This window comes from Alligator mississippiensis, chromosome 5, assembly GCF_030867095.1.
Source record: "Alligator mississippiensis isolate rAllMis1 chromosome 5, rAllMis1, whole genome shotgun sequence".
NCBI lineage: Eukaryota > Metazoa > Chordata > Crocodylia > Alligatoridae > Alligator > Alligator mississippiensis.
Window position 1 is genome coordinate 8,458,253 of NC_081828.1, and position 26,330 is coordinate 8,484,582.

Consider the following 26,330-nt stretch of genomic DNA (forward strand, 5'->3'; position numbering starts at 1 on the left):
CATGATCAGGAAGGCCAACCGCACCTTGTCATGCATCCACAGATGCATCACAAGCAGGTCCAAGGAGGTGATCCTCCCCTCTCTATGACATTGGTCAGGCTGCAGTTGGAGTACTGTGTACAGTTCTGGGTGCCGCGTTTCAGGAGGGACGTAGCCAGCATCGAGAGGGTCCAGAGGAGGGTGACTCACATGATGAGGGGGGGCATCAGGGCAGGCCCTATGAGGGGAGGCTATGGGACCTGAACCTGTTCAGCCTCCACAAAAGAAGGCTGAGAGGGGATCTGGTGGCCATCTATAAACTGGCCAAGGTGGACCATCAGGCAATGGGAGAGTCTGTGTTCCCCCGAGCATTACCGGGGTAACAAGGAACAGCGGCCATAAGTTGATGTAGAATAGGTTCAGGCTAGACATCAGGAGGCACTACTTCACAGTGAGGGTGGCTAGGATCTAGAACCAACTTCCAAGGGAAGTGGTGCTCGCTCCTACCCTGGGGGTCTTCAAAAGGAGGCTAGATAGACACCTAGCCGGGGTCATTTGACCCCAGCATCCTGTCCTGCCCATGGCAGGGGGTCGGACTTGATGATCTGCTCAGGTCCCTTCCGACCCTACCAACTATGAGACTATGAAACTAAGGACTTTTTCAGGATGCTGTGCAGTTTAAGAGTGCTGCAGGTCCTATATTTGCCCCTTGCCTGTTTGCTAATGCAGAACCCATGCAGCTGAGCCGACTGTCTCTTCCACTGGGTTGGCTCAGCAAAAGTGCTGTCTCCAGCTCTTGACTGAGTCAAACTGGTGAGATCCAACCCTTGCTCTCTCAATACACTTCTACTACACTCCCAACACCACTCGGGGCTATTTGCTTCCTCCCATCTCCTCTTCATCAGTGGCCAGACCAACCTCAGACTGACTACCTGCACAAGTGTTCCTAGCCAATACGCAAGTATGTGCTAGCAGTGGGACAAGACCGGTACAAGGAAAGGAAACATCAAGTCCGCCTGAAATCAGCCTGTCTTAAAGACTGTACAAGCTGAAAAAGGGAGAAAGAAAAATTGTACATTTTAAATGAGGACAGGCTGGAAAATTGTCCTTTTTAGTGCTCTGAGAATTTCCTCAAAATTACTACAAGCTGCCTAAGATCGATTTCACAGCCAAGTTGGCAGAAACATAGAAAATCAACTTAATCCAGCCCACAAGTCTGGGACCCCCCGCAGCTCAGGGGCCACTCAGCCCACCAGCAGCTCACCCCTTGGCAGCAGAAGAGGCAGCTCCGGGTGGGGGGGGAGGAGAGGGGGGAGGGGAGGAATGTGAGAAAACCGCTCCACCCAGGGCATCGGTACACATGACAAAATAGGTCTTTCAAGCAGCTTAACTGCCTTTCTGGACTGCTTTAATGGCATCGCTGTTTACACCTGCGGCAACGTATTCCGTTTTAACTGCATCGCATTGTACACGTGCAGCAGTGTATTTCACTTTAAATGACTCTGTTACATAGCAAAGTAAAACACATCTTTTAGTTTTTTAGTTTGCTACGTAACAAATTGCAACTGTGCACAGGGCACTGGGTGCCTGGGCGTGCTGGGGGAAGCTCGGGCTTGGCGGGCTTCCAGCGCCTTGTGCACCATTCCTGCCGCCTTCCCTGGCTGCCAGGACACTCAGCCGCCCCCCTTCCTGCACTGCCCCAGGGGCAAGTCAGCCTGTTCCCAGACGGCGCTAGGTGGCAGGAAGGTGGCGGGGACGGCGCTGGAAGCCCACCAAGCCTGAGCTTCCACAAACACACCTGGCCTTCCAGTGCCCCGTGCACTGTTGGGTCGGGCCGGGTGCTGCCTGTGACCTGCGGCCCTGGGGATGCTGCCCCATGAAGGAAAGCGCCGGGTCCCCTGCAGCTCAGGGCAGGCTCCACTGAGAGAAAGAAAAAAGCAGCAAAGGGCCTGATCTTTTTTTTTCCCTCCCAAAGCCTGCCTACGTCTCCTGCAGCTGGGGGCCAACCTGTCAGCGGGCCCCGCGCTGCAGGGGGTGGAGGTGGGCCTGTTCCTTTCCTTCGTGGTGGTGGCACCTACCCACTAGCATCTGCCTGGGCAGTCCCAGGGGGCACCACCATGGCAGAGGGAAGGACTGGGGTCCCCTTCAGTTTAGGAGCCGACTGGCAGCTCGCCCCCCCAGCCATGGGAGATGCAGGCAAGCTCCAAGAGAAAAAAACAAAGATCAGACCCCTCGGTGCTTTTTTTGCCCCCCTCAGCAGAGCCTGCCTGCGCAAGCTGCCATTGGGTCATGCAGCCCCTGAGCTGGGGGCGGGCGGGTGGGGGGTGTCCCTCTGCAGTGGTGGCACCCCCCAGGACTGCCTGGGCAGGGCACTAGCAGGTAGGTGCTGCCCAGGGGATGCTGCCACCACGGAGGAAAGGACCAAGTCCCGCCATAGTTCAGGGCCTGCCAGCAGCTCGCCCTTGGCCACGCAGGAGGCAGGTAGGCTCCGAGGGAAAATAAAGAATAGGGGCTCCTCACCGTTTTGTTTTTCTTCCCCTGGTGGAGCCTGCCTATGACAGCCCAGGGGGGGTGGAAAGCTGACGGGGGGGGCCGTCAGTGCTCTGTAACAGTGTCAGAAGGCCCTAAATTGAAATGGTGGGTTTTTAAAATCAACACAATTAAAAAGCCCACCAATTAAAAACCAACTGTTTCAACTTAGGGAGAACTAAACTCCCATCATGTGTACAAGCGGCCCCAGAGACCCAACAAAATCACTGCTCTCCACAGCGTGTGAGCTGCTTATCTTAGTATGATGTCATCCCTTGCCAAAATTACTACTAGCAGGACAGTGCCTCTAGACCCACAGTGGCCAAAGCATGGCTTGCAAGCTGCACGAGGCTCATTGGCACGGTACTTGCAGCTCTCCGGGGCGTCTCCACCAAAGCCCTGGCCACTTCCCTCAGGCGGCGGCGGGGCAAACCGGGTTGCTGGGGGCAGGGGCTGCGGCCATGCCACTTACCTCGGGACATACTCCCCATGGGGAAGGCTGGAGCAGCTCGGCGGTGCAGGGTGGTCACCTTCACTGCAGGCTGCTCAGCACACCCTCGCCCCCCCCCGGCTCTCTGGCTTTGGTGGAGGATCGGATGTGGCTCCCAGGGTGAGTAACTCTGGCCAAACAGTTAAATATATTGTAATATATTTTTAAAACCCCAAACACCACAAGTCATCCTGAACTCTTTAGCTAACACTTTCGTTTCCCAAAACAGAGGAGAAACATTCAGTCAAATAAGGTCTCTGATGCTATAAATTGTAAATCTCATTTCCAGATTACATAGATTGTGTACCATGCCATGAATGATAAAGAAAAGAAACTAAAATGATTCACTGGAGGATACATTGCCATTTAAGTGATAAATCTCAGTCACATCAACTCAGCTCAGCAGACAAGAAATCGATGGAACGTGCAGTGAGCGAACAAACGAGAATGTCTACTTGTAAATGCTCTCAGACACAGCCATTAAAACAGAAATTCAAAGAAGAATGTAATTCAATAGTTACGCTATAGATCACATTCTTAGACCAGTCTTTAAACAAAGATCATACCATTTTATTGCTGTATTTATACGCTTACTTTAATCCCATAAATATTAGATACTGATAAATATGTACGTTTGTTTGGCTTTTAGAGGGTATTACCTTATTGAGTAATGCGCAATTATGTCTTCAGGATTTTTTCTTCTTAAAAAAAGCCATTGGCACTAAAGAGAGTAGCCATCCGCCTCCAACAAATCATGTACAGTATATTGCTTCCACTTTTTCTGTGTTATATTTATGGATTTAAGCATACTGCCTTAGACAAATCTGTGGTACTCAGCATCTGTGCACCTCAAATATTAATAAAGTTACCCTGGGAATGAGTTTTCTCCATTTTATAGATGCACAAGATAATTGACTCATTTAGCGTGACAAAAAGCGTGACAAAGCCCGGAACTAAATGCTTGGGTTTTTATTCACCACTTCAGATAGTCCCCTCCCTTGCTAGGACAATCAGCATAATTTAAATTCCTCCTTGAAGTACTAGTTGTGATCAGCGTCTCCCGTGAACTAAGACCGGAAACATGTAAACGAGGGATTTAGGGGCCTCCTTCACCAGGCACCATACAAATATGCAGCTACTCAGTCAGCTGTTACCACTGAGTATTAAAATCAAAGTGTTTAAAATCAGATTGCTCTTTTGTTTCACAAAGAAAGACCAGTGACAAATCTCAGTTCATTACCCAGCTGTTCTCGTCAGACGGCAGCAAATCAGGCACCAGAGCAGAGATCGGTCTCAACAGTGTTGACAGATGATCACATTTTATTTGAGCAGACAAGTAGCTTCTCTTTTTCGCAACTTATGATCATAAAGACCTCATTTCCATGGGAGACTTATCCTTATCAGCAGTAAGTAGCGACCTACTTAACTCACAGGAAAACAAAGCCATTTTCATGGCTTTGTCCTGGCACAAAGAGCCCATTCTGCAGGCATTGTGTAGCAGCCCCACCCCTCAACACTGATTGGTGGAGAGGCCCCAGGGGGAAGAAGGACAGCGGGGTAGCCACCATTTTGATGCTGGCTGCCCTTCATGTGGCCCTGCCCCTCACTGCTGATTGGCGGAGAGGCCCCAGAGGGGAGGAAGGAGGGGCAGCTACCATTTTGCCTGCTGCCCACTTCCTGCTGTCCTGCCAGCCAGCACCTTCCCCTCCCAGGTGGGCTGTAAGGCCCGCTCAGGAGCGGAAGACTTAATAAAAACTTATTTTTATTAACTATTTTTCTTTTTTGCAGGTTTTGCAGGTAACCCTGGATGTTGGAGGCAACCCTAAGTTTTGGGGTTTCAGGGAAATCAAGGTTTAGGTAGATCCCTAACAATAAGTAAAGAGCATCAAATGCCAAATCTTTTGTTTGCCGCAGACTCTGCTGAAAGCTTTCCTCCACTCCTTGCACTGATGAAACACTGCAGCTGTCTGAGTGCTTGTGGCAGTTGGGACAAGTCCCAGAAGACTGGAGAAGGGCCAACGTGGTCCCTAGTTTCAAGAAGGGGAGAAAAGAGGACCTGGGTAATTACAGGCCAGTTAGCCTCACCTCTATTCTCGGCAAGACCTTAGAAAAAATCATAAAGGATCACATTTGCAGGAGGCCAGCGGGTAACACAATGGTAAGGGGCAACCAGCTTGGTCTCTTTTTATGACAAGGTCACGAAGTGCTTAGATGCAGGAGTGGAAGTAGACATTATTTATCTGGATTTTAAAAAGGCTTTTGACACGGCATTGCACCCAATTCTTAAGAGCAAACTGAGTAGCTGTGATATGGATTTCTCACAGTAAGGTGGGTGAAAAACTGGCTTATGGGATGCACCCAGAGAGTAGTGGTGGAAGGGGGGCGTTTCTCCGTGGAGGGATGTGGGCAGTGGTGTCTCCCAAAGCTTTGTCCTGGGACCAGTACTGTTTAATATTTTCACCAGTGATTTGGATGAAGGTGTTGAAAACACCTTGTCCAAATTCACTGATGACACTAAATTATGGGGTACAGTAAACATACTGGAGGGCAGGGTGCGAATTCAGGCGGATTTGGATAGACTGGGAAAGTGGGCGGATCAGAATAGGATTCAATTTAACAAGGATAAATGCAAGGTGCTGCACCTGGGGAGAAAGACTCTCCAATACACCTATAGACTGGGGGGGTACCGTTCTGAGCACCACAACAGTGGAAAGAGATCTCGGAGTCCTGGTTGACGCAAGAACAACCACGAGTCGCCAGTGTGACGAGGTAATAAGCAAGGCTACCGCACTCTTTCTTGCATCAGCAGGTGCATCACAAGCAGGTCTAGGGAAGTGATAATTCCCCTCCACGTGGCATTGGTGAGCCCGCAGATGGAGTACTGCGTCCAGTTCTGGGTGCCACCCTTCAAGAGGGATATGGATAACCTTGAGAGGGTTCAGAGGAGGGCTACTCATATAGTTGAGGGCCTGCAGGTAAGACCCTATGAAGACAGACTGAGGGACCTGAATCTCTTCAGCCTCTGCAGAAGAAGGCTGAGAAGAAATCTTGTGGCTGCTTACAAACTCATCAGGGGGGGGTTTCAGCAGGGAATAGGGGATACTCTGTTTTCCAGGGTGCCCCTCAGGGTTACCAGAAATAACGGCCACAAACTGAAGGAGAATAGATTTAGATTGGACATAAGAAAGAAATTCTTTATGGTAAGGGTTGCCAAAATATGGAATGGGCTTCCAAGGGAGGTGGTGCTTCCCCTACCTTGGTACCTTCCCCTACCTCAAGAACAGATTAGACAGGCATCTGGCTGGGGTTACTTAACCCCAGCGCTTTTTCCTGCCTGGAGCAGGGGGTCGGACCCGATGATCTACCAGGTCCCTTCTGACCCTAGAAATCTATGAATCTATGAAATGGTGAAACCCAGCCATATAATACAGACTGAAGGAAGCCTCTCGGATTATTAGCTGCTCCTTCCGGGGCCCTTCCAGGCTCCTCTTCTCCACCCCTCCCGCTTTCTCTGGCCAGTGCTCTTTAGAGATTCAAACTGCTAGAAATGGGACGACTTTGCAATGGCAAGACCTCAGAACCAGCTGGCTTCTTAAAACACAAACAGCACAATCCTGATCCCAGCGCAGAGCTGGACCTCTCCTATGGTAGTCCTTCCCTTTCAGGAAATTCATTGTGGATATGGGCAGGTCACTAACCAATGTTTTAATTAGTCACATGTCTCTGGAAAAATGCCTTTGATTAGGCATTTGATGATAAATGTTAGCATTTAAACACAGTCTACACTGATACATTAAGACTGACCATGAAAGTCATACTCAAAGACATACACACTTAAACAATCCTAAATATCAATGAAGAGGTAGCCAGTAGGGGCGTGCGAAGCTTTGGTCGCTGATTTAATTCAGAGAAGATTTGACCCGATTTGGAGGCCGAATCGCCGAATCAGAATCGAATCAGAAGACAAAACAAACAAACCTCCAAATCAATTCAGAAAAAATTCGGAAAAAGATTTGGAGATTCAGATGGCATAGCAGTCTTGCAGGGGAACAGAAACTGGGAAGAGTTGGAGGGAGAGCTTGGGGGGGGGGCGGAGACTGACATCTATAGCTGGCCAGTGACTGTGATCTTTCCCTGAGTCCCCTTCCAATCACAGTGCTCTGGGGGAGGGACATAGAAACAGCATATAAACCTCTGTCTGCAGTCTTTCTGTCCCATTTATGAACTGTTTCTGCTTGAGCAAAAGAGGGGCGGCTGGCCCAGAAACAGGTGGGCGGGCAGAGATCTAATCAGCACCTCGAAGGCCCCGTTACAGGCTACCATCCCTGCTGTTTTCATCCCACTCTGCCTTAACAGACACACACAGTCACGTCACGAGTTTTGCTTTCAAAAGCTTGAGGTGCCGTTTCCCAGAAACCCCGGCACCTATTCTCCTTGAAACTTGGCAGGCTTCATGCCCTCAGAAGGGGCTACCATGCCTGCTTTTTTCATTCAAATCTGCCAAAAAATGACAAAGTTATAGGTATTTCAGTGATTCCCCATTATAGTCTATGGCCAAATCACCACATCTCTCTGAATCAGTGCTGAATCTTCCGAAGCCAATTCGGCCAAATCAGTTTGGGATAGTGATCCAAATCGAATCACTATCCTCCAAATCAGCCGAATCCAAATCGAATATTTCCCTATTCACACAAGCCTAGTAGCCAGAGCGCGCGCGCGCACACACACACACACACACACACACACACAACTTACCTATTCTAAAAAGAAGAAATGGAGTTACTGCTGCTAAAGAGCATACATCATCTGTTACAATCTCCCTGTTATGCTCATGTGATACCATGGTGATCTAACCGAGTTAGAACTGCCCTGAATCATAGAAAGGTAGGGCTGGAAGGGACCTCAGGAGGTCACATATAGTCCAACTTTCTCCTCAAAGCAGGATCAGCCCCAACTAGATCATCCCATCCAAGGCTTTGTCTAGCTGGGTTTTGAATGCCTCCAAGGATGGAGCTTCCACCACCTCCCTAGCCTGTTGCAGTGTTTTACTACCCTCCTAGTGAGAAAATGCTTCCTAATATCTAGCCTAAACTTCCCTTGCTGCAACTTGAGACCATTCCTCCTTGTTCTGCCACCACTGAGAATAGTCTAGCTCCATCCTTACTTTGCTTATGGAGACCATCCCATGGCTGACCATGTAATAAGCACCTGGATTAGTCTTGTTCAGAGAAGGCCTAGCACTCATCCTACCCAGCACATTTGGGCTTTAACTATTATGGCATACATGTAAGTTGTCTTGGCTTTCTCAATGAAGCAGGGTTAAAGTTGGAATGGCCACCCTACACTTGCATTGCTTCAGGATCATACCGACACAACAGCTGCCTTGTTAACAGTTTGTATCCATCTCTCCCCTTAGCTGCTGTCAACAGTTACGCATGAGTGATGCTTTGAATAGAATAAGCACTGAAATATCTTAAATCGATGTGACAAAGAAAGATATTTAAAAATAGAAAATTCCCCTCCTCTTTCCTAAAGTGAGGACAGACTGATTCATATATCATTTTTTCCTTTTTAATCATCTTAATATTGCCAGTCCTATGCAAGTCACATCAAGGAAAAAAAATATATTTAAAAAAATTAACTCTTCCATATGGACAATTTGCAGGTCTGAATATAACATTAGTTTACTGACTTACACATATGGTGCTCAGATTCACACGGGTATGGTGCAGGCATTGAAAATTAAATGGTGTATTTTGACACTATTTGAAACACCTTTTATTTTGGTAACAGTTTGCCCTCTACTAAAGGGAACAGATATATTTTCTGGAACAGTAGCGCAGTGCTAAGTATTCCTAGCAACAGATGTCTACTGCCTTGCGACTTCAGCATCAAGATGGACAAGCTTTCTGCCACTGGTTATTGAAAACCCTTGACAGATCGCATGTTCTCTCTCTCAAGTGTATAATGCACATGTATGTCAGGCCCCCGTCTCCTCAGAGTAAAAACGTTATTTTCAAATCCCATCAAGGCCTGGGTCTTTACCAGGAAGTTAACCAGCTCTCAGGAAGCATATATCAGGACAGAAAGCATATCAGCTTCCCCACGCTGCAAACATTAAGAGCATAAAGAAGAAAGCAAGCAAAATAAAGGAGCAGTCAACTGGAAGAGATACATGGAAGGGAAGAAATGAAAGAGAAAACAGGGAAAAAAAAATGTAGGGGGGAAAATTTAAAGGAAAACACAAGAAAAGCAAATACAGCAGGCATGACACTCCCTCAGGACAAGCATGAAGCTGTCTCAGCTATTATCTCCAAGTCTGCTGGAGATGGGGTAGTCCAATTCCTGAGAAACATGACAACAGGCTAAACTGGTAATAACATGAGGAAAGATTAGGAGGAAAATCTGCAGCCGAGTTGTTCTAGCCTTCCTCATCTATTGCTTCATTTTCTAATAGTAATGTTTTCAGAAGTCAGCTCACCAGATTTTACTGCAGCCTGCCATGTTGTCTGTTTGGAGAAGTGTCCTGGCAGTTGTCCAGAGAAATTCTGCAATTTTTCCAGGCAATTTTCAAACTATCTTTGTATTGGTGACTTTGCTCATGGAGGCCATTCAGTGGCTGACCATGTAAAAAGCACTTGGACAGTCTTGTTCAGAGAAGGCCACTTGTCCTACCCAGCAAATCTGGGCTTTAACCATTATGGCATATATGCAAGTTGTCTTGGCTTTCTGAAGCACTGTTACTTTGCTGACCCATGGTTTCCCGTTGACGCACAAGATGGTACGTAATTCATGCCGAGGGAAGTACTCAGGTTCTTCAATGTGCCTTCAGCAGATAGTCCAGGCCTCAGACTTGTAAAGCAGTGTTAGGAGCATTATCTCTTGATTTACTTAAATGTCATGAGATCAAAGCGAAGACCAAGATTCAACATGACTGCACAGATGCCCAGAAGCTCACAACGGTTTACTAACATGTAGAATTGGGTTTTTTTGGCAACAGCAAAGAACACATACATGATAGGCAAAATGCTCAAAAGTCTCTAGCCTTGTTTCCCCCACTGTGTTAAGTGGTTGGGAAAGCATCTAAGTTTTCTTTCTGGAGTTCTCAAATGGTTGTACAAAACACTTTGTTTCTGGCCATGAGCCTGTATGAGTTAAAGCACCTGGGCAGTAGTCAACAGGGAAACCACTTTTGAACTTTTTATCTGCACGGTATACAGCAGAAGCCAGCAACAGCAACGGGGCAAGAGCAATAACACATCCCTGATTAACCCTGGCTTGAATTATGAAGATCTGCACTGAGGACATGGTGTGTTACACTGTCATACATCCTGTTGATGCTATCTGGCTATATTAAAAAGTTGGGAAGGGGCAGAAAGGGGATACCTGAATCATTCAAGTACCAAATGCAATGAAGACTTGCTCATTACACTCTCAAAACACATTACTCAGACCTATAAATACTCTCAAGGGATCATAATGCTGCTCCCTGTACATTTTCTAGACCTGCTATGAGACAGATGTTTGTGGCATCATATCCTAAACAAATTCTGGACTGGGATTCAGGCAAGATATCATCAGCTAGTGCTAGATGGGTAAGGACGACACTAGACAAGACTTTGCCAATGGACAGAAGAGATATTCCACAAAAATTGCTGCAATAAGAACCCTTTCCTTTCTTCCTGCAGACAGAGAAACAAAGCATCTTTCCAGTCTTGAGGAACAGTCCCTTCTTTCTACATGTGAAGGACCGGACACATCTGCTGCTTGAGACAATTACTTCCTTTTTAGCAAGTTTCTGTAGGGATACCATGGAGCCCATCATTGTTGACTGCTTTCGTGACCTGATTCAGATCAAGGGGACCATCAAGTTCATATTGTATTAAATATTGTATGGGTTCTCAACATCCAGGTCTGTATTAGATGGTCTGTTTAAAAGGCGAGACAGGTGTTCTTTCCATCACTGACTATTTCTTTAAATACATTATTTTAAGAGTGGACTAGATTTTTTTGTCTTCTAATCTAGTTTAAAACTGGTCCTAATTCTTACCTTGATTACTGGAGTCTTCTACCATTACCTGGCCTAATTACCTTTTAAGTTTCTTGAAGCTATCACTTAAGATATCTCTTCCATACATAGTCATATTCCTTCCTGCCCCAGTTTTCTGAATTGGCTTCCTAAATCTTACATCTTCCTAAATCATTAGCCTCTCTTATGGGGCCATATAGTCTTACCTCTGCCTTCAACTCTGAGCCATTATTCACCAATGCTGGTCACTCCCTCTGCTTGCTCCAATCTTCTGCTTTCATTGCTTTCTCCTATGCAAGGCTTTACACCCCCAACATACTTTCTCCTCATTCACACATCAGCCTCTCTTCAAGCAATCACCATTCCCCCTTTCCTTTCTAACTAGCAAGATGACAAGCTCTTTATTGTGAGCTGTGATCTTAACAAAAAAAAACAACCCAAACAGGGCAGGGAATTTGTTTTAACTCTCTGTAAAGTCCCCTTTAAATGTATATAATATATATGCAAATTTTAGAGATGGTGGTAAGACCCCCGGCCTGGATGTGTGGTTGATTTAATTTTCATGCGGACATTCCTTGATGGCCTTTTATAATGTTTCATCCTTCAAACATTTGGTTTCTTTTTTCTTTTAAATCTATCCTAAAATCTTCCTTATTGAGAATGAAGTTTGTTTCTTTTTTACTTCCACCCAATGGACCACTTGAATAATTGATCACTGTACTCCTTCCTGTACAACCCTTCATGCACTGGAAGACTTACTGCATTTCCAACCTTACCTAGTTTCCTTGTCAAGTTCATGCAGTTCAAGCTTTCTTCATAGGTCATGTTTTTTAAACTTATCACTCGTGTAACTTCCCTCTAAACTTTTGCCATGTGGAGTGTGGTGCCTAAAACTAGATGCCATACTCCAACTGAGGCATGCCACTACCACGGAGAACCACTACCACCACCAGCAAAGAGTAAATTACCTATTTTGGGCACACCACTTACATTACTACATCTAGCAATAATATTGGTTTTTGCAGCAGCAGCAGCACACTGTTGACTTGCATTCAACCAGTAATTTTCTATAATACTTAGGTATTTATCTCGTGAGTATAATGAAACACATGCATAAGTGTATACAAGTGCAGGACTCGACACAGTAAACTTGGTGACAGCACCCAGCTCTTACTGTGTGATTACATGGTATTAAGCGCAAAGGGCCCCTGACAGAGATTGGAGCTTCTTGGCAAAATAAAGTTCTCTCATACGTTAAAAAAGGCAACACTGCTATTTATCTGTTCTACAGTGTGCTGTGACGATTAACTCGTCCTTAAAAGTACCAGTTTTCAAGCAAAGCAAACTACAGAGAGGTAACAGAGGAGACCAAGATACAGATATGACAGCAGGAAGTAAAGGAGAACAGCAGAAAAGCAAGGGGAAGATCAAAGGTAGTAATGTGAAAAGAGAAAATAGGTGAAAGTTGTGATGCTTTTCAACCAAAAGGTGATGGAGAAGCAAAATGAGACAGATGGAAGGAGTTTAAGGAAGAATAAAAAAACCATGTCAAGAGTAGAGTAAAAAAGCATGTGCTGCTCTTTTTGCTCTTCTATTGTACTAACCGGAGTATAAGGGGCAGTTATTTGACCCACCTATGGCTCTGACTATGTTGGATTCTATAGTTAAATAGCTGTAGGAAGACAGAAAAAGCCTGTCAAAATCCATACAAATCAGAATGACAAAGGCATGCCCTGGACAGTGGTGAGCTCAGTAGATTCAAACTGACCAACCTGATGGTCTTCAAAGGCTTGATCACTCCTAAAAGTCAAGGTGGATGCAATGCATAATGTCTCTGCCAAGCCTCTGCTTTGATACAATACGTTCAAATCCAAGCTTCAAAAAGCAACACCCGCAAAGAAGCAGTAACTACTACTGAGGAGAGGCTGTTTGCAAACTTTAACTCTATTTAAACATGCAATGAGAACTATCTTGACAAAAGTTCAAACATTTGGGTAATGTAAAGAAGGTAGGAGATTTTTGATAAGTCTGTCCGCTTTACTATCATCATATCTCCTCTATGTGAGGCCAGTGCCAACTCGATCCTGGAGGGTCTACACCTCTGCAGATGACAAGGGTGGTTGACAGCCCAATCATGACACCAAACAAAATTTCACCAGTGTCAAGAACTACCATGTCCAAGGGGGGGCACAACCAAGCCAAAGTCTATTGCCTTGAGGTATGGATCAGTGTCATATTAACAATAAACCACAGACAGCTGCAGAATGGAAAGGAACAGGAGGAAAGGGAGAGACAGCAATATCAAGCAATACTCAGAACCTAATTTCTTGTTAAGAGATGCACTGTCCAGTAAGGCAGGAGACTGGATTCATAAGGTGAGACTTGCCAGAAGAAAAGGGGCAGAATACTTTTAGACTGCTGGAAGGACAGAAGCAAAACCCCTCTTACCTCTCTTTGGAAAGGGAACGGGGGGAAGGGGTTCTTACATACATGCATTTTCCCACAGATCTGTACATCGGTCATGCTTTGTCCATGATAAAAGTGTGATTGTTTCAGAGATTCCTTGGTAAGGTCTGTGCACCACTTGCTTTCTCTATCAGAATCTAAAAGGGGAAAATGTTAACCCAGAGGTAAAAAGCTTCAGAATAGAGCATGCAATTTGGTGTGGGAAGGCATGGGAGGGCCAGCACTACTCTTAGACTCTAGGCACCTGGGCTGATATAGAGAATTTCTTATTTCAACACAGGTGCAGCACAAATTAGATGAACCTGCCTAGAAGCCCAGAATGAGAAGGTCACTGGATTGTCTAGAGGCAGAGAGCCAAAGACCAGCGAGATCCAAGGTTTGGATCTCAACAACTTGGTGAACATCCACGAAGGGAGCTCAGCTACAGCTACGTCTAACAGGTCCACTTCACAGCCTTCAAAATGGACTGATTTTAGAAAATACTTTAAGTAACACTGAGTTTAAGGTCTAAGACTCTCTACCTCCAAGGAAAAAATGTCACATTTGAGGCTGATATTCTGAACTTGTAGATATGTTGCTCTAACCTCAGAATTAAACAGCAGGGTCACCTTAGACATTTCCTGACTTATGTGTAGAACAATCAAATATTCCAATTTATTAGAGACTGCAGTTCTTTGCAATAGCAAAGGGGTGTTTTTTTCATTTTTTGTTAAATTAGAAATATTAGGAAGTTGCATACTTTCTCTGAAATGCCATCTCATCATTGCTGTTTACTATTTAAACATGTATACAAAATTCTAGTATTTCTGCTAACTTCTGAAAAATTCATTCAGCAACATCAAACTAAGCCTATTCACCATATGATGTGTTGCCATGGGAATAATTCTGATGTCTCACACTCTGGACAGTGACGTCACTACATGAGACCATGAGAAAACAGTACACAAAAATGGTAAGATATGGTCACAGACAGGTATCTTCAGGCGTACAAACATGGGAATGAAAAAGAGAAAATACGAGAATTTGGTGACATTCTGAATGTCAACTTTATCGCACGTAGCTCTAGAACCAGTGTCACCAAAAAAAGAAAGTCACCAAAAAAAAAAGAAACCTTTAAACTACTGATGCATGAAAAGAAGATCTATAGCAAAAAATAAAATAAAATAAAACAAATCACATGTTCACTGCATTTCATTTGTAACCTATGATTTTTGATTCTGACCAGAGAAGCAACAAGGAATAAGCCATCATACAGACCAGCACAGTCACACTGACAGATCTACATTCAACTTGAAGGGACAGACGGTTTAAATGATCTTTAAAAGATTAAGGACTTAGAACAGCAGCTTCCAACATGACTGTTTTGCACGACTTCCCTGGTTTTGCTACATCTCTTGCCCTCAAACATTGTATACACATATACCAAGACTGCACTTTGAGACTTTATTTTTGCTGTAAACGAATTCAATTAAAAAAAATTAGCTGTATTTACCTCCATGCATAGATCCGCAGAAAATTGTCTTCAAAGAAATGTGCATAAGCCATAGGCTTTCAGACTACATTATAAAATTATCCTTTGGCAGGTATGATTCATGATAGTTTTTCTTTCACATACGGAAGTTTATAGTAGATTATTAAAAAGGACTCAATTCACCAATATATCCACATTTATCAGCTTGGACATATTTGATCTCTCTAACTTCTTTCCGATTGTTTTACTTCTATTGATGGATGCCCATTATCATCAACATGCCAGCATCTTATTTTCACCTAGGTTGTACTATTAATTACAATCCAGCAATGAGGGACATAAAATAGCCAAGAACAAAATTCTCAGCATAATTGCAAGCAGGACACTGATGCATTTTACATACTCTGCCAAATAAATGTAAGCTATTACTTATACTTAATCCCATTTAGACAATCAGGAGTCATGCTGAAGTAAGATTTTAATTTCTAAATGCAGCAACTCAAGCTGTCTTTGTATCTTACCACTTATTTGAAAGATTGCTTTGCAGCATTTAACACAAGGCTTGCCTGGACTATAAATACCTTAAACATGAATGTTTAACTATTCAGATTTGGGGTTTTTTTATTCATATGAAACAGGAAGAAAATTTGAATTGATTGATTTAATAGGCTGTTTGTAAGAGCCCTTATAAATTAAATCTTTTCAAAAGTGTACTTCAATTTTTAAAATTCACTATTGTGACACATTTCAAGTAAAACTACGTTACCCATGAGGGCCGATTTACTTTGGTGAGAAGTGGTACCAGGCTACTACAAATCCATTTATTTTGGCAATTTTAAAGTCGTAATTTGCACAGAATTTTAAAAATTCACTAATTATATGCAAATGTTAAACAGCTAGTTAATTTGTTTTGTTTTTTTTTTTTTACTGGCTTCATCACAGTACACTCAGTACTCCATACAAGCCAACAGCAGATAGCCAAGAAATGTATATATGCATATACAGATGCTTCCTTGTCCCATACACACACACAAAAAATATGCACATTTTTCAAAGGTAACTTATGCCTTTGCTTCTTTTGTGTTAAACTGCGATTTTGTTTAAAAGTGTAATTACAATGTCACATAAATGAAAATAAGTAATAAAAAAAATTAAAAAAAAAAAATCAGTAATTTTATTGCCTATTTACCTGGACCTCATTTGTCCTCTGTTTGATGGCATCTTCTTTCTCCTTGAGGTCCTGTTCCACGTTATTCTTTTCCCTAGAAGACCAGCAAACAATGCAAGAATACTTAAGAACATCGGCTACAGCAGGTACAGTTATCCAGCCCCCTAATCCTGTATCTCTTTTTAGATACATAGCAAAACATTAAATTTAGAAAAAAAACTGTAGGGCAACTCCGTCTCTTAAATTATTTCCAAAGAAGGAATCTACATATATGCCCAGTGTAAAAAATGCCTTCTCACTGAAGTGTGCTTAGGTGAAAAGAATAGCTCAAAAATGGAAGAGGAGGAAAAAAAAAAATCAATGAAATACTGTCTTCAGTGATCTCACTGTTGCTATGGAGCAATTGTCTAATGAAAACTGCTGGGAAAAGGGGGAGGGATTGCATCAGCTTCCATTCTTTAACCCTTGCAAACATGAACAAGTTGCTAGCACCAGAACACATTTCCTTGTACGAGGAAACAGTTACAGATGACAGGTTTATCCGTATTAAACAGATTTTAGGGACATTTACTGGTAAATTTAGAGTCAAAGCAAAATACATTAAGCAGCATGTTTGCAGCAATTCCCTTAACAGTTTTGTTGCGTCAGATCAAGTCTGTTAGAGAAATATATTCCAATTTAAAAAAATAGCAATTACAGACAACTGAGCATTTTATCACCAAGAAATCTTAGCTATTATTGGTATTAGTAGTTAAAATAAGCAAAACAAAAGGTTTCCTTTTTAAACGTATATGCAAGTATTTTTAAAAGAACAATTCTCCCAGTCTTTGTGACTGCTTGAAAACATCCCAAGCTTAACAAAGCTATTATTGTTAAATCTGAACAAGTGAAAGTATTTCCTAGAAAGATAAATTAGTGTTTTTTTACCACTGTTACATTCAGAACACATGCAATTCTTTCAAGGCTAAAACAAAAGTTGTGTTGATAGATCTAATGTTCTTCCCCACCCCCAAGTTGGAACTCAAAAGTGGTATTTCAGACTTTTTAAAATAAAGTCTTAACAGTAGTTTCAGGGGTGTTGGTTATAGTCGTGTTGGTCCAAGAACATAGGCACACAATGTTCTTTGGGTAAATGTGGTATGTTTTATTTGACCAACCAAATAGTTGGAAAAAATGTTCTTTGCAAGCTTTTGGGCTTTTGTGCCCGAAAGCTTGCAAAGAACAATTTTTCCAACTATTTGGTTAGTCTAATAAAAGGTATCACATTTTCCCAAAGACTGTGTTTTAATAGAAATTTAACATTTTCATATCAGAGATATAATCAATAGAGTTCTTTATTATTTATCCTTATATAATAAAAAAAATACAGGTAACTCCTGCTTAGCGTTGTTAATTGCTTCTGGAAAAATCAAGTGTTAAGTGGAAAGGCACTAAGCAAAACCCATTTCCCCATAGGACTGAATGTACATACAAATAACTGGTAACCGCTGCTTCTCACTGCCGTTGCCTCCACTTCAGCCACGTGCCAGCCTGGGCCCCATGCTCCTGCTATCCCGCCCTGGCCCCTGCCAGCCCTGGCCCTGATGTGGACCCTGTGCTCATACCCACTCGATGCTTCTCATCGTCACGGCCACCACTGCCAGTCATCCCCCCCCGGCCACCGCCTGTGCGCTGGCCGGCTACCTGCTCCAGCACTATGTGCCAGCCCTGGCCCCACACTCATGCCGCCCTGCCCTGGGGCCCTGCCAGCCCTGGCCCCAGGGCACCAGCATGGGCCCCATACTCACATCCACGTGCCCACTCGCTGCTTCTCGTCACTGCTTCTCCCTGCCCGCCCACCCTCTCAGCACTATAGCAAAACTCGCTGAGCGCTAAGTGGAATGAGGTACGTATTTAAAATAAGCACTATAGCAAAATTGCGCTAAGCAAAACTGTGTTAAGCAGGGGTTGCCTGTATAAAATGCTCCTGCTCCTTCAGTAAAGCTGCTCTGGCCTAACATTTTTCAATTATCCCAGTTGAACAATACTGTTGAATCACTAATGCTACTGGTTTCACCGTAGGTCGTGTATCAGGAAAACAAAAGTCAACATTTCTAAGTGAGCCTTTTACTTTTTAAAGATGACTGCATATTAAAATTTTGCATTGTTAATTCTCACAACATTTAATTAACATGCTATTTGCTGTTATGTCTGAACTGAAGATTTAGCTAAGAGAAAAATTAAATATTAATAAAACCTATTATATTCTGCTGAGTGAGCACCTTAGAGGCTGCTTGCTAATAATTAATTAAATGAAGAGTGACATCATGGAGCTTTAAATCAATCTCATCACTGTTAAGGCACATTTTCTCCCATAACTCAGGGAATTTATATTTGTTGCCTACTCATAATTTCAGGACATTATTTATATTTCATAAAATGTAAATGGAATTTATGGAAGAGCCCACAAATTCTACTGAATCACCCTTTTCTACCTTAATTGTTCTTAAATTAAGTTGTGGACTCTTCATATTACATATTCACTGGTATTATGAAGTAAGCCAGACTAAAAAATACCCCAAGCCTTCAGAAGCCCATCAAATACAGTAAATACTTAGATCATTTCATTATTATTTGGACAGTAAAGAATAAAATAATGTAACACTAGTCAACTAGTGTCTGCTTTACCCCCACCTGCTAAGATATGAAAGACTAGAAGAAACTGTAGGCTTTCATACAGATCCTCTCTATACTACTGTCACTTGTGAATCTTGAGAGGCTTATTCGCATATCTTGAAATAGGTGCTTAAATCTCGTTAGTAGGGACCTACCAAATTTGCGGACCCCAGAAGCCAATTACATGGCTATAACATGGCTGGGGCCCCCAATTTCATGGCCGTGATACAGCCGGGCCCTCCATTCTGAAGTTAGAGCGAAGTGACCCCTTCCCCGTACCTCTAATTGGCTGAGGGGCACAGCAAGTCCCACCCCTCCCAGGCATTGATCAACAGCCCCAGCTGGAGCTGCCTAGCTTGTTAATTCAGTAATTATCACTCTCTTAAAGGAGCAGAGGGCAATGATTACTGAGTAAACGAACTCAGGAGAAGGGGACTTTTGGCAGGCTTTTCCCTGCTCCCCCCTCCTTCCCGCTTCTGGAGACAGAGAGACAGGAACTTTTCCCCGACTCTGTCTCTCTCTTCCTCCCCCCACACTCCCCGCTTCAGGAGACAGGCAGTCTGCCTTTCCCCCCCCCACCCTTTGCTCCCTTCCCCGCTCCCCCTGCCCTTCTAGGAGACAGCTTTTTGCCAGCTCTTTGCCAGCTTTTTGAACATAGCCAGTTCTTTTTCACATGGAACCAGCTATTTTTCACAGCAGACTGCCAATTGCATGATTTCATGGATTTCACAGAAATTGTGTATTTGGCAGGTCCCTACTCATTAGGCATCTATACACATGCAGAAAGACTGCTCCAACGTACTGTAATTAATCACGCCTGCTGGAGCGTGTTAATTACTGTGCTCCAGCAGACTCCAGCATCATGTGTATCAGCATCCCCACGCTGTAAAATGGCAGCGGGAGCACTTTAACTAAAGCTCATTTGATGAGCTTTAGTTAAAGTATCCCCGCTGCCGTTTTTCAGCTTGGGGATGCTGATACATGTGATGTTCCTGGTGCTTTAATTAGGGGCCGCTCTAATTAAAACACTTCCCTACCCCATCCAGCCCTGGGAACACAAGTATAAACACCCCTTGATTTCAAATGGAAGTTAGGCACATGAATCTCTTTAGTGACCTTGGCTCAGGTACATAGCTGACTATAAACACAGCCAACCATAACGCTGTGCTGACTACAAGGCGGCAACAGCCAACCATAGCTTAAGTTGTCTAAGACTGTGTACACACCTTGAAATAACTTGGAGAATTCTCTTGGGTTTATTCTCCTGGTAAAGAAAAAAACTTACCTGGAAGTGCCTGAACAGACATTTGAATGCTGAGTCCCTCTGCACACATTAAAACGTGCTCTGCAGATACCCTCGGTCTGCCTGGAGATAGAGAGCAACAGTGCACAGGGCTGCCCTGATTGGCTGATATAGACCGCTCAGTCTGTGCTGCAGGGGGACACAGTCTATGTGGGATTAAGAAAGGGGAGTGTTCTGCTCCCTACTTGGCTGGCCAGCCCAAGCAACACATAGTTTCTGGGTCCAGAGGGGCAGGGGCTGGCTTCTCTCAGAAGGGTAAGTTGTACGGAGATTCATTCTCCAAGGAGGGGTGAGGAAGAAGAGGAGAACAAAGAGGAGGAAGATTTTGAGACCTCCTTGTTAGATATTAGGAATGTCTCCATTGCTTTTACAATTCTTGGTTGGAAATTTTCAGATATACTCAGCTGTTTTAGAAAAAAAAATTTCAACACAAGTAAAGAACTGATTTATAGGACAAAATAACAGGAGTTCAAACCTCTGTACTATGTGAAATACTCTGTCCTTGTATACATAAGAATTTTTTTTACCAATTCTTAAAATTAGTTATAAAGAAAATCTTGTTTACTTGAACATATTTACAAAAATCATATCATGAGATCACCATACTAAACTAAATGAAATGCATTTCAAGTGCACAAACATCAGATTCCATCTTTTTCCAATGCACATTATTCCAACAGTGAATTACTCTCACTGCTAAAAATCAGCATCTGTTTCTAATGTGACTGGGTGTGGTTTTATCTTCAACTAAAGGATCTTGTCATGTCTTTTTGGATAGATTAGACAACTACCTACTTCCAAAAATCTCTTCCCCATGTACCTACTTGCAGACCACAAGCAAGCTGCTCTCTTCAATAATCTAGACTGAAACTCCTTAGTCTCCCAAGGAAGGAATATTTTCAAGACATTAAATTCATTCTTGTAGTTCTTTTATGAACCTTTTCCAGTTTTTCGTCAACTGGATGCATGGATAGCAAAATTGGAGTGGTATTCCATTAAACACAGTCATCACTGAAGTATACAAGGGTAATAATAGCTTCCTACTTCTTTTGCTATCCCCATATGTATCAATTTACCAATAGCATTACGTTAGAAGCTCACATGCAACTGGTAATCCAAAGTCAGGGTACACATACATGGATCTGATCTTTAACATATGTCCTATACTCCTAGATGTATAGACTTGGTCTTTTCAAACCAGCATAACATGCTGATTAACTGAAACGCCTGATAATTCCAAGTACAATATATTAACACAATTATTTATTTATGCATTAGGTTTTTACATGCATCCTCCCCAACAACGTTCAGGACAACTTACAATAAATGACTGAACAACTCACAAGATAGGAAACAACATCAATTATCTTTATCAAACTTGTAATCTCATTAAAAAAAAGAGCTGTATCACGATCTGTTTCTACAGAACCATGTTGTCTGGCACCAATTCTTCTAATTCTTTAATGACTATGTCACTTATAAGTAGTCCCACAATTTTTCCTGGGAATTAATGTAGACCCACCCTACTGTTCACTATCAGAACCTCCCTAAATATTGGCAAAATTATTTTTTGTTCCAGTCTTCTAGAACATCAGAAAGATTAGAGCACCCATTTACTTCATATTCTTGGTTGCAAATCATCCAGTTCTACAGATACAACAGTGCAAAAGCTATTTAGTATTCTCCCTACTTCCAGAGAGAACAAAAAGTATTGCATTCATTACCATAATATAAGGTTGTGTAATTCTGCTCCTTTCCAACTACAGAATGAAGAAATACAGGCAACCCCCACTTAACGCTGCTTCACTTTGCGCTATTTCACTACAACACTCATTTTAAATTGATACCTGATTTCACATAGCACTCGGAGAGTTTTGCTATAACAATCGTGGACGCCATCTTGGGTCATTAAAAACAATTGCGGTCGCCATCCTGCGTTGTCAAATACTTTCAGTTTTGCTTAACACTTGCTTTGCTTGACGCTCGGTTTTTTGGGAACCAATTAAGAGTACTAAGCGGGGGTTGCCAGTATATACTTCTATCTTTCATGCATCATGGTTATATCTTGAGCAGAGAGTCAGGCTCTAGAAACTCTAGTGTTCAAATGCCGGGAAAGGTACTGTACTTACAGAGGTCACAGTGAATTTGATTTTCACAGACCCCCATTTTCAAGACTACTACTAATAAAATACTACCAGTAGAAATGGAAGATGAGCTCCCTGTAATGTTTTACTATTAATGATAGAGAACGGAGAGTAAGAATACAAATGTCTGCAGGATACACAGCTGTGTTTCACTGAGATATTTTGACCTTAACAGTTGCTACAGCTCTGCTGTTGTACAAATCCTTGCCCCCACTGGCAACGCGTAACAGGTGCATGTGGGTACACATGCACCCCCTGAGAGAAGTGCCATCAACACTGCCGGCGGTGCCCGCGGGCAGTTGCCAATTGTCACTGGCCACTGCCAACCACCACTCAGTACTCACCACTCCACCCCAGCCCCCCCACTGCTGACACTGCTGCAGCCACCTGTGGGAGCTCCCCACTTGGCCTGCCCCCACCACAGCTGCCTGTGGAAGCTCCCCCCTTGCTGCTGCTGCCACGCCACCATCACCACTGCTGATGCCTGCAGGCAGTTGCTGTGCCCCCCCAGCCTCCAGGGGCATCCGTCGTTCATGCTTACCCCCACATTCATTTTTCTGCCCCCAGCTTTCATATAAAAGAAACAGCGTGTTAAGCCCTTTTGGCTTCTTCTCTCAGCCCCAAAACATAATGGGGAGGTTTAATTAAGGTTCACACAAGTTTTATAGAGTTTTAAAAGTGTAATAGCACTAAGCGTGCTTTAAAAAGAATATGATAGACTTGTACTAAATGACAGCTTGTTCACTTTGCCACAGAGAACAAGATTTTTGCTGTCAGAACATCGGTGCGGCATTCCCAAGCACTGATCCTACAAAACCAGTGGTGAGAAGCACTGTTGTTCTGCCTCATCTTACCTCCGTGGTTCTCAAGCAGGTGCTGCCACTGTCAGATAAAAGTGCCCCGTGCGCCTTATGCATACATGCGCACTTGACTATCTCGATGACTTTAAAGCAGGCAGAAGGGCCAGCTAATGCTGCAGCCCTTCCTGGTCTGACCCTGCATGGCATCTGCCAGAAAGAGGACTGTGGGACAGTTCCAACTGTCCCGCACATTTCTGTATCTGGGAAGAGTGTGGAGGGAAGGAGAGGCAGACTAGGACAGGCTGCAGCATGAACCAACTCTCTTACCTGCTGTAGGGTTATCAGAATATGCTAATGTGGCAGGAGAGCACATGTGTGCTGTACCCTGGAGCTTTTTACCCAGCTGCTGCAGTGACACAGCACCTGTCACAGCACTTCTGAAGGTGGGGGGTCTCATGGCACTCTGCTTGAGAACCACTGCTCTATGGTGTGGCTGAACAGCAACGTTCTTTCTTGTATTAAGGTAAGATGTGGCCTTCTCAGCAAAGGATGCTGCCACGTTCAAAGAAGTGAGGAGGTTGAGAATCACTGCCAAAGTGCTGGTGCTCATGGGTAAAGAGGATCCAGCTTCACTCAGATCATCAACTGTAGGCATCCTGTAAACTATTTTCTTCTAGTCAAAGAAAGCCAAGTAGCTTTTACACTGTTCTCAATAAGTTTAAAAAAAAAGATCTTTCAAGAGGCAAGACAACACCACGCAAATCCAGCCAAATAAATGGAAACATGCAATATTTATACCTTTTCAGCTGTTGTACAATATACTTCTCATTAAGTAAAGGATAAAAACACATTGTAAAATGCAGGTAGTAAACATTTTAAGGAACATTTTAAAATCCTATTGCTTATCTATTCTGCTTTGATTATACATTTCACAATCATGTATCCATCTTGACTCCATGTATTTAGCAGCTAGAATTTTTCAGCACAAGGTTAATATTTACTCAGTTACATTAAAAAGCTTTATACAGCTGTGCTATAAAAAAAATGGAAGCCTTTCATCTTCTTAAGAAGTTCAAATAAAAAGCCTTTCCTGAGCTAGTACTCATCTTGTGCTGATATATTCCCAGTGCTCCTAAGTAGTGGCTCACTTTACATCCCTTCTTTTATTGCTCCATTTAGCCTAGAGAGTTGAGCCCCAGAACAAGTTTTCAGTTATTACTCTGGCCCATTTACCTTCAACAGCCTCTAAGACTGTGTATGGAAGTTAATATCTTCTTTAATAAAAAGATGTGTGTGTGGAGGGGATGGGAAATGTAGCAGTATTTACTTCACTGGTGTCATCTTCAAAGCATCTTTTGTGAGTTACTGGGAACCTCTTGAATCCATTGTTACATATGGAAATGGAAGCAGTTACTTGGCAAAATCCACAATTCATTTGCCATTTAAGCGGGTCTGCATACTGCACGCTGGAAGTGACCAGTATACTCCAGACCGGCGGCCAACCCTTTTCTATACTCAGTACTGAGTATAAAAAAGGGTTGGCTGCTGGTCCGCAGCATGCCGGTCACTTCTGGACTTCTGGCCCAGCAGCCAACCTTTTGCAGCCCGGGGGTTGGGAACCTCTGTTCTAAACTTCATTAAAATGATTTAGAGAAAGACAGAGAACTGTACACAAGCCTTTTGTGAAGAGCAAGATTTTGTTTTTTAATAAGCATCTTAAATAACATTTGCACTACCGTGCCCTGGTATTGTACTAATTTACCTGTACTACTGATATGAGGGTAATTTAAGCAGATTTTATCAGGGAAAACTATGCTCTCTACTACACAGCACAAAGAAAAAGGAAGATTACTTTCTCTCTTCTACAGAGCAGTGGATGGTGTTTGGGATTTTATTGATATTAAATGAACCTAATATTGTTCAAAACCAACAGAAAACTAAATCAATATAGTTATCAAAGTCATAATTCACAGAAGTGCAACAGCACATATCAATAGTTTACTGTATTATATTTAAGGTTTAAAACTATGAAATTGTATTCAAGCAGTACTAAATACAACATTTGGCTGTAATTAAAATTGTGGTAATTCTCCTTTACCTACCTCTGCAGGTCAACTATTTCATTGTTTAAAGTATCAAGCTCTTTAATTGCAGAAAAATCTGCCACAGGACTCGGTCCCGGAGTGCTCTGCAAGATAAAAAAAATAAATAAATCTTTAGCTTATATTTTATGTTATACATTATTAAAAGATAACTGATTAAATATGGGGTTCTAGATCAAAATAAAGTATGCTTGACTCCAAGTTTGTTTTTATAGAGTTTAGCCCCTCGTCTACTACAGCGACATTTATGAATCTATCAGAACTTGGATTTTGTTGTGACAAAGTTATGATTTAACACTTCTAAAATGGTATAAATGTTTTAAATCATCTGAAAGCCAAGGAATATTACCATCATGGTGTCATGATTGATCACAGAAGAGCACTGTCAAGAAAACACTTCAGTTTTAAGTAACTATGAATAGATTTTGAGCATCAGCAATGAACTAAAAACCCGTGTCCTGTCCTACTGGGCAACAGAATAGAAAGTCTGGTTAAAAGCTGTCATGATAATGAAGTTAAAACTTTGACTGATGTCTCTAAAAAAGCAGACAGCAATTTTTTGAAAAGGTTTGAAAAACAAGAAGAAAATTAAATATAAAAAAGGTAAAATTCTAGATAAATATTACAGTTAAACTCCATCGTCTGCCAGAACAAAAACTGAGTTTGTGACAAATTTCTAGGAGAAACACGAGCTCTTTCAAAGGAATTATAGCACCCTAACATGAGGCCTGGTCATGCAAAGAACCTCATCTTTACTTGAAACATTATTTCATTAATAACATTAAGCTAATTTTCTATTAATGATTTAAAAAATTATTAGCTTCACTATTACTTTTTTTAAAAAGTTATTTCTGCTCACCTTTAAAGGTCAGATAAGCTTGTATCATGACGTATTATTGATGCTTTAAGCCATGCTTTCAGTTGCATGCAGTTAAACCAAAGAGAAATGCCAGAGAACAACAGATCAAATTTTGGACAAGTCACAGATGGAACAGGAACATGAACTTTGTATTTCCTTGCTCTTATGTAAAGCAGAATTTTACATCCAATGAGTGCTTTTAGTTTTTGCAGAAGTCCTGAGGTAGATGACTAGCAAAAGGAACACAATCACGGTCTAGTAAACCTTGAGTTAATTTTAGTATGTCTTGAACAGAAGTTCCCTGTAAGCTCTGTTGCCTCCTTCTACAACTTTGA

General features: G+C 42.7%; 1 protein-coding gene across 3 annotated transcripts in view; it reads right to left on the bottom strand.

Moving 5' to 3' along the window:
- The window catches only part of EPS15 (epidermal growth factor receptor pathway substrate 15), a 96,810-nt gene that overhangs the window by 25,279 nt on the left and 45,201 nt on the right, over positions 1-26,330 (bottom strand). For all 3 annotated transcript variants that reach the window (XM_014598698.3, XM_059727825.1, XM_059727826.1), the window contains exons 12-13: positions 25,137-25,222; positions 16,154-16,226 (exon numbers count right to left, since the gene is read on the bottom strand). In XM_014598698.3, the coding sequence (XP_014454184.1) occupies positions 16,154-16,226; positions 25,137-25,222 (159 nt within the window). The remainder of the gene's footprint in view (positions 1-16,153; positions 16,227-25,136; positions 25,223-26,330) is intronic.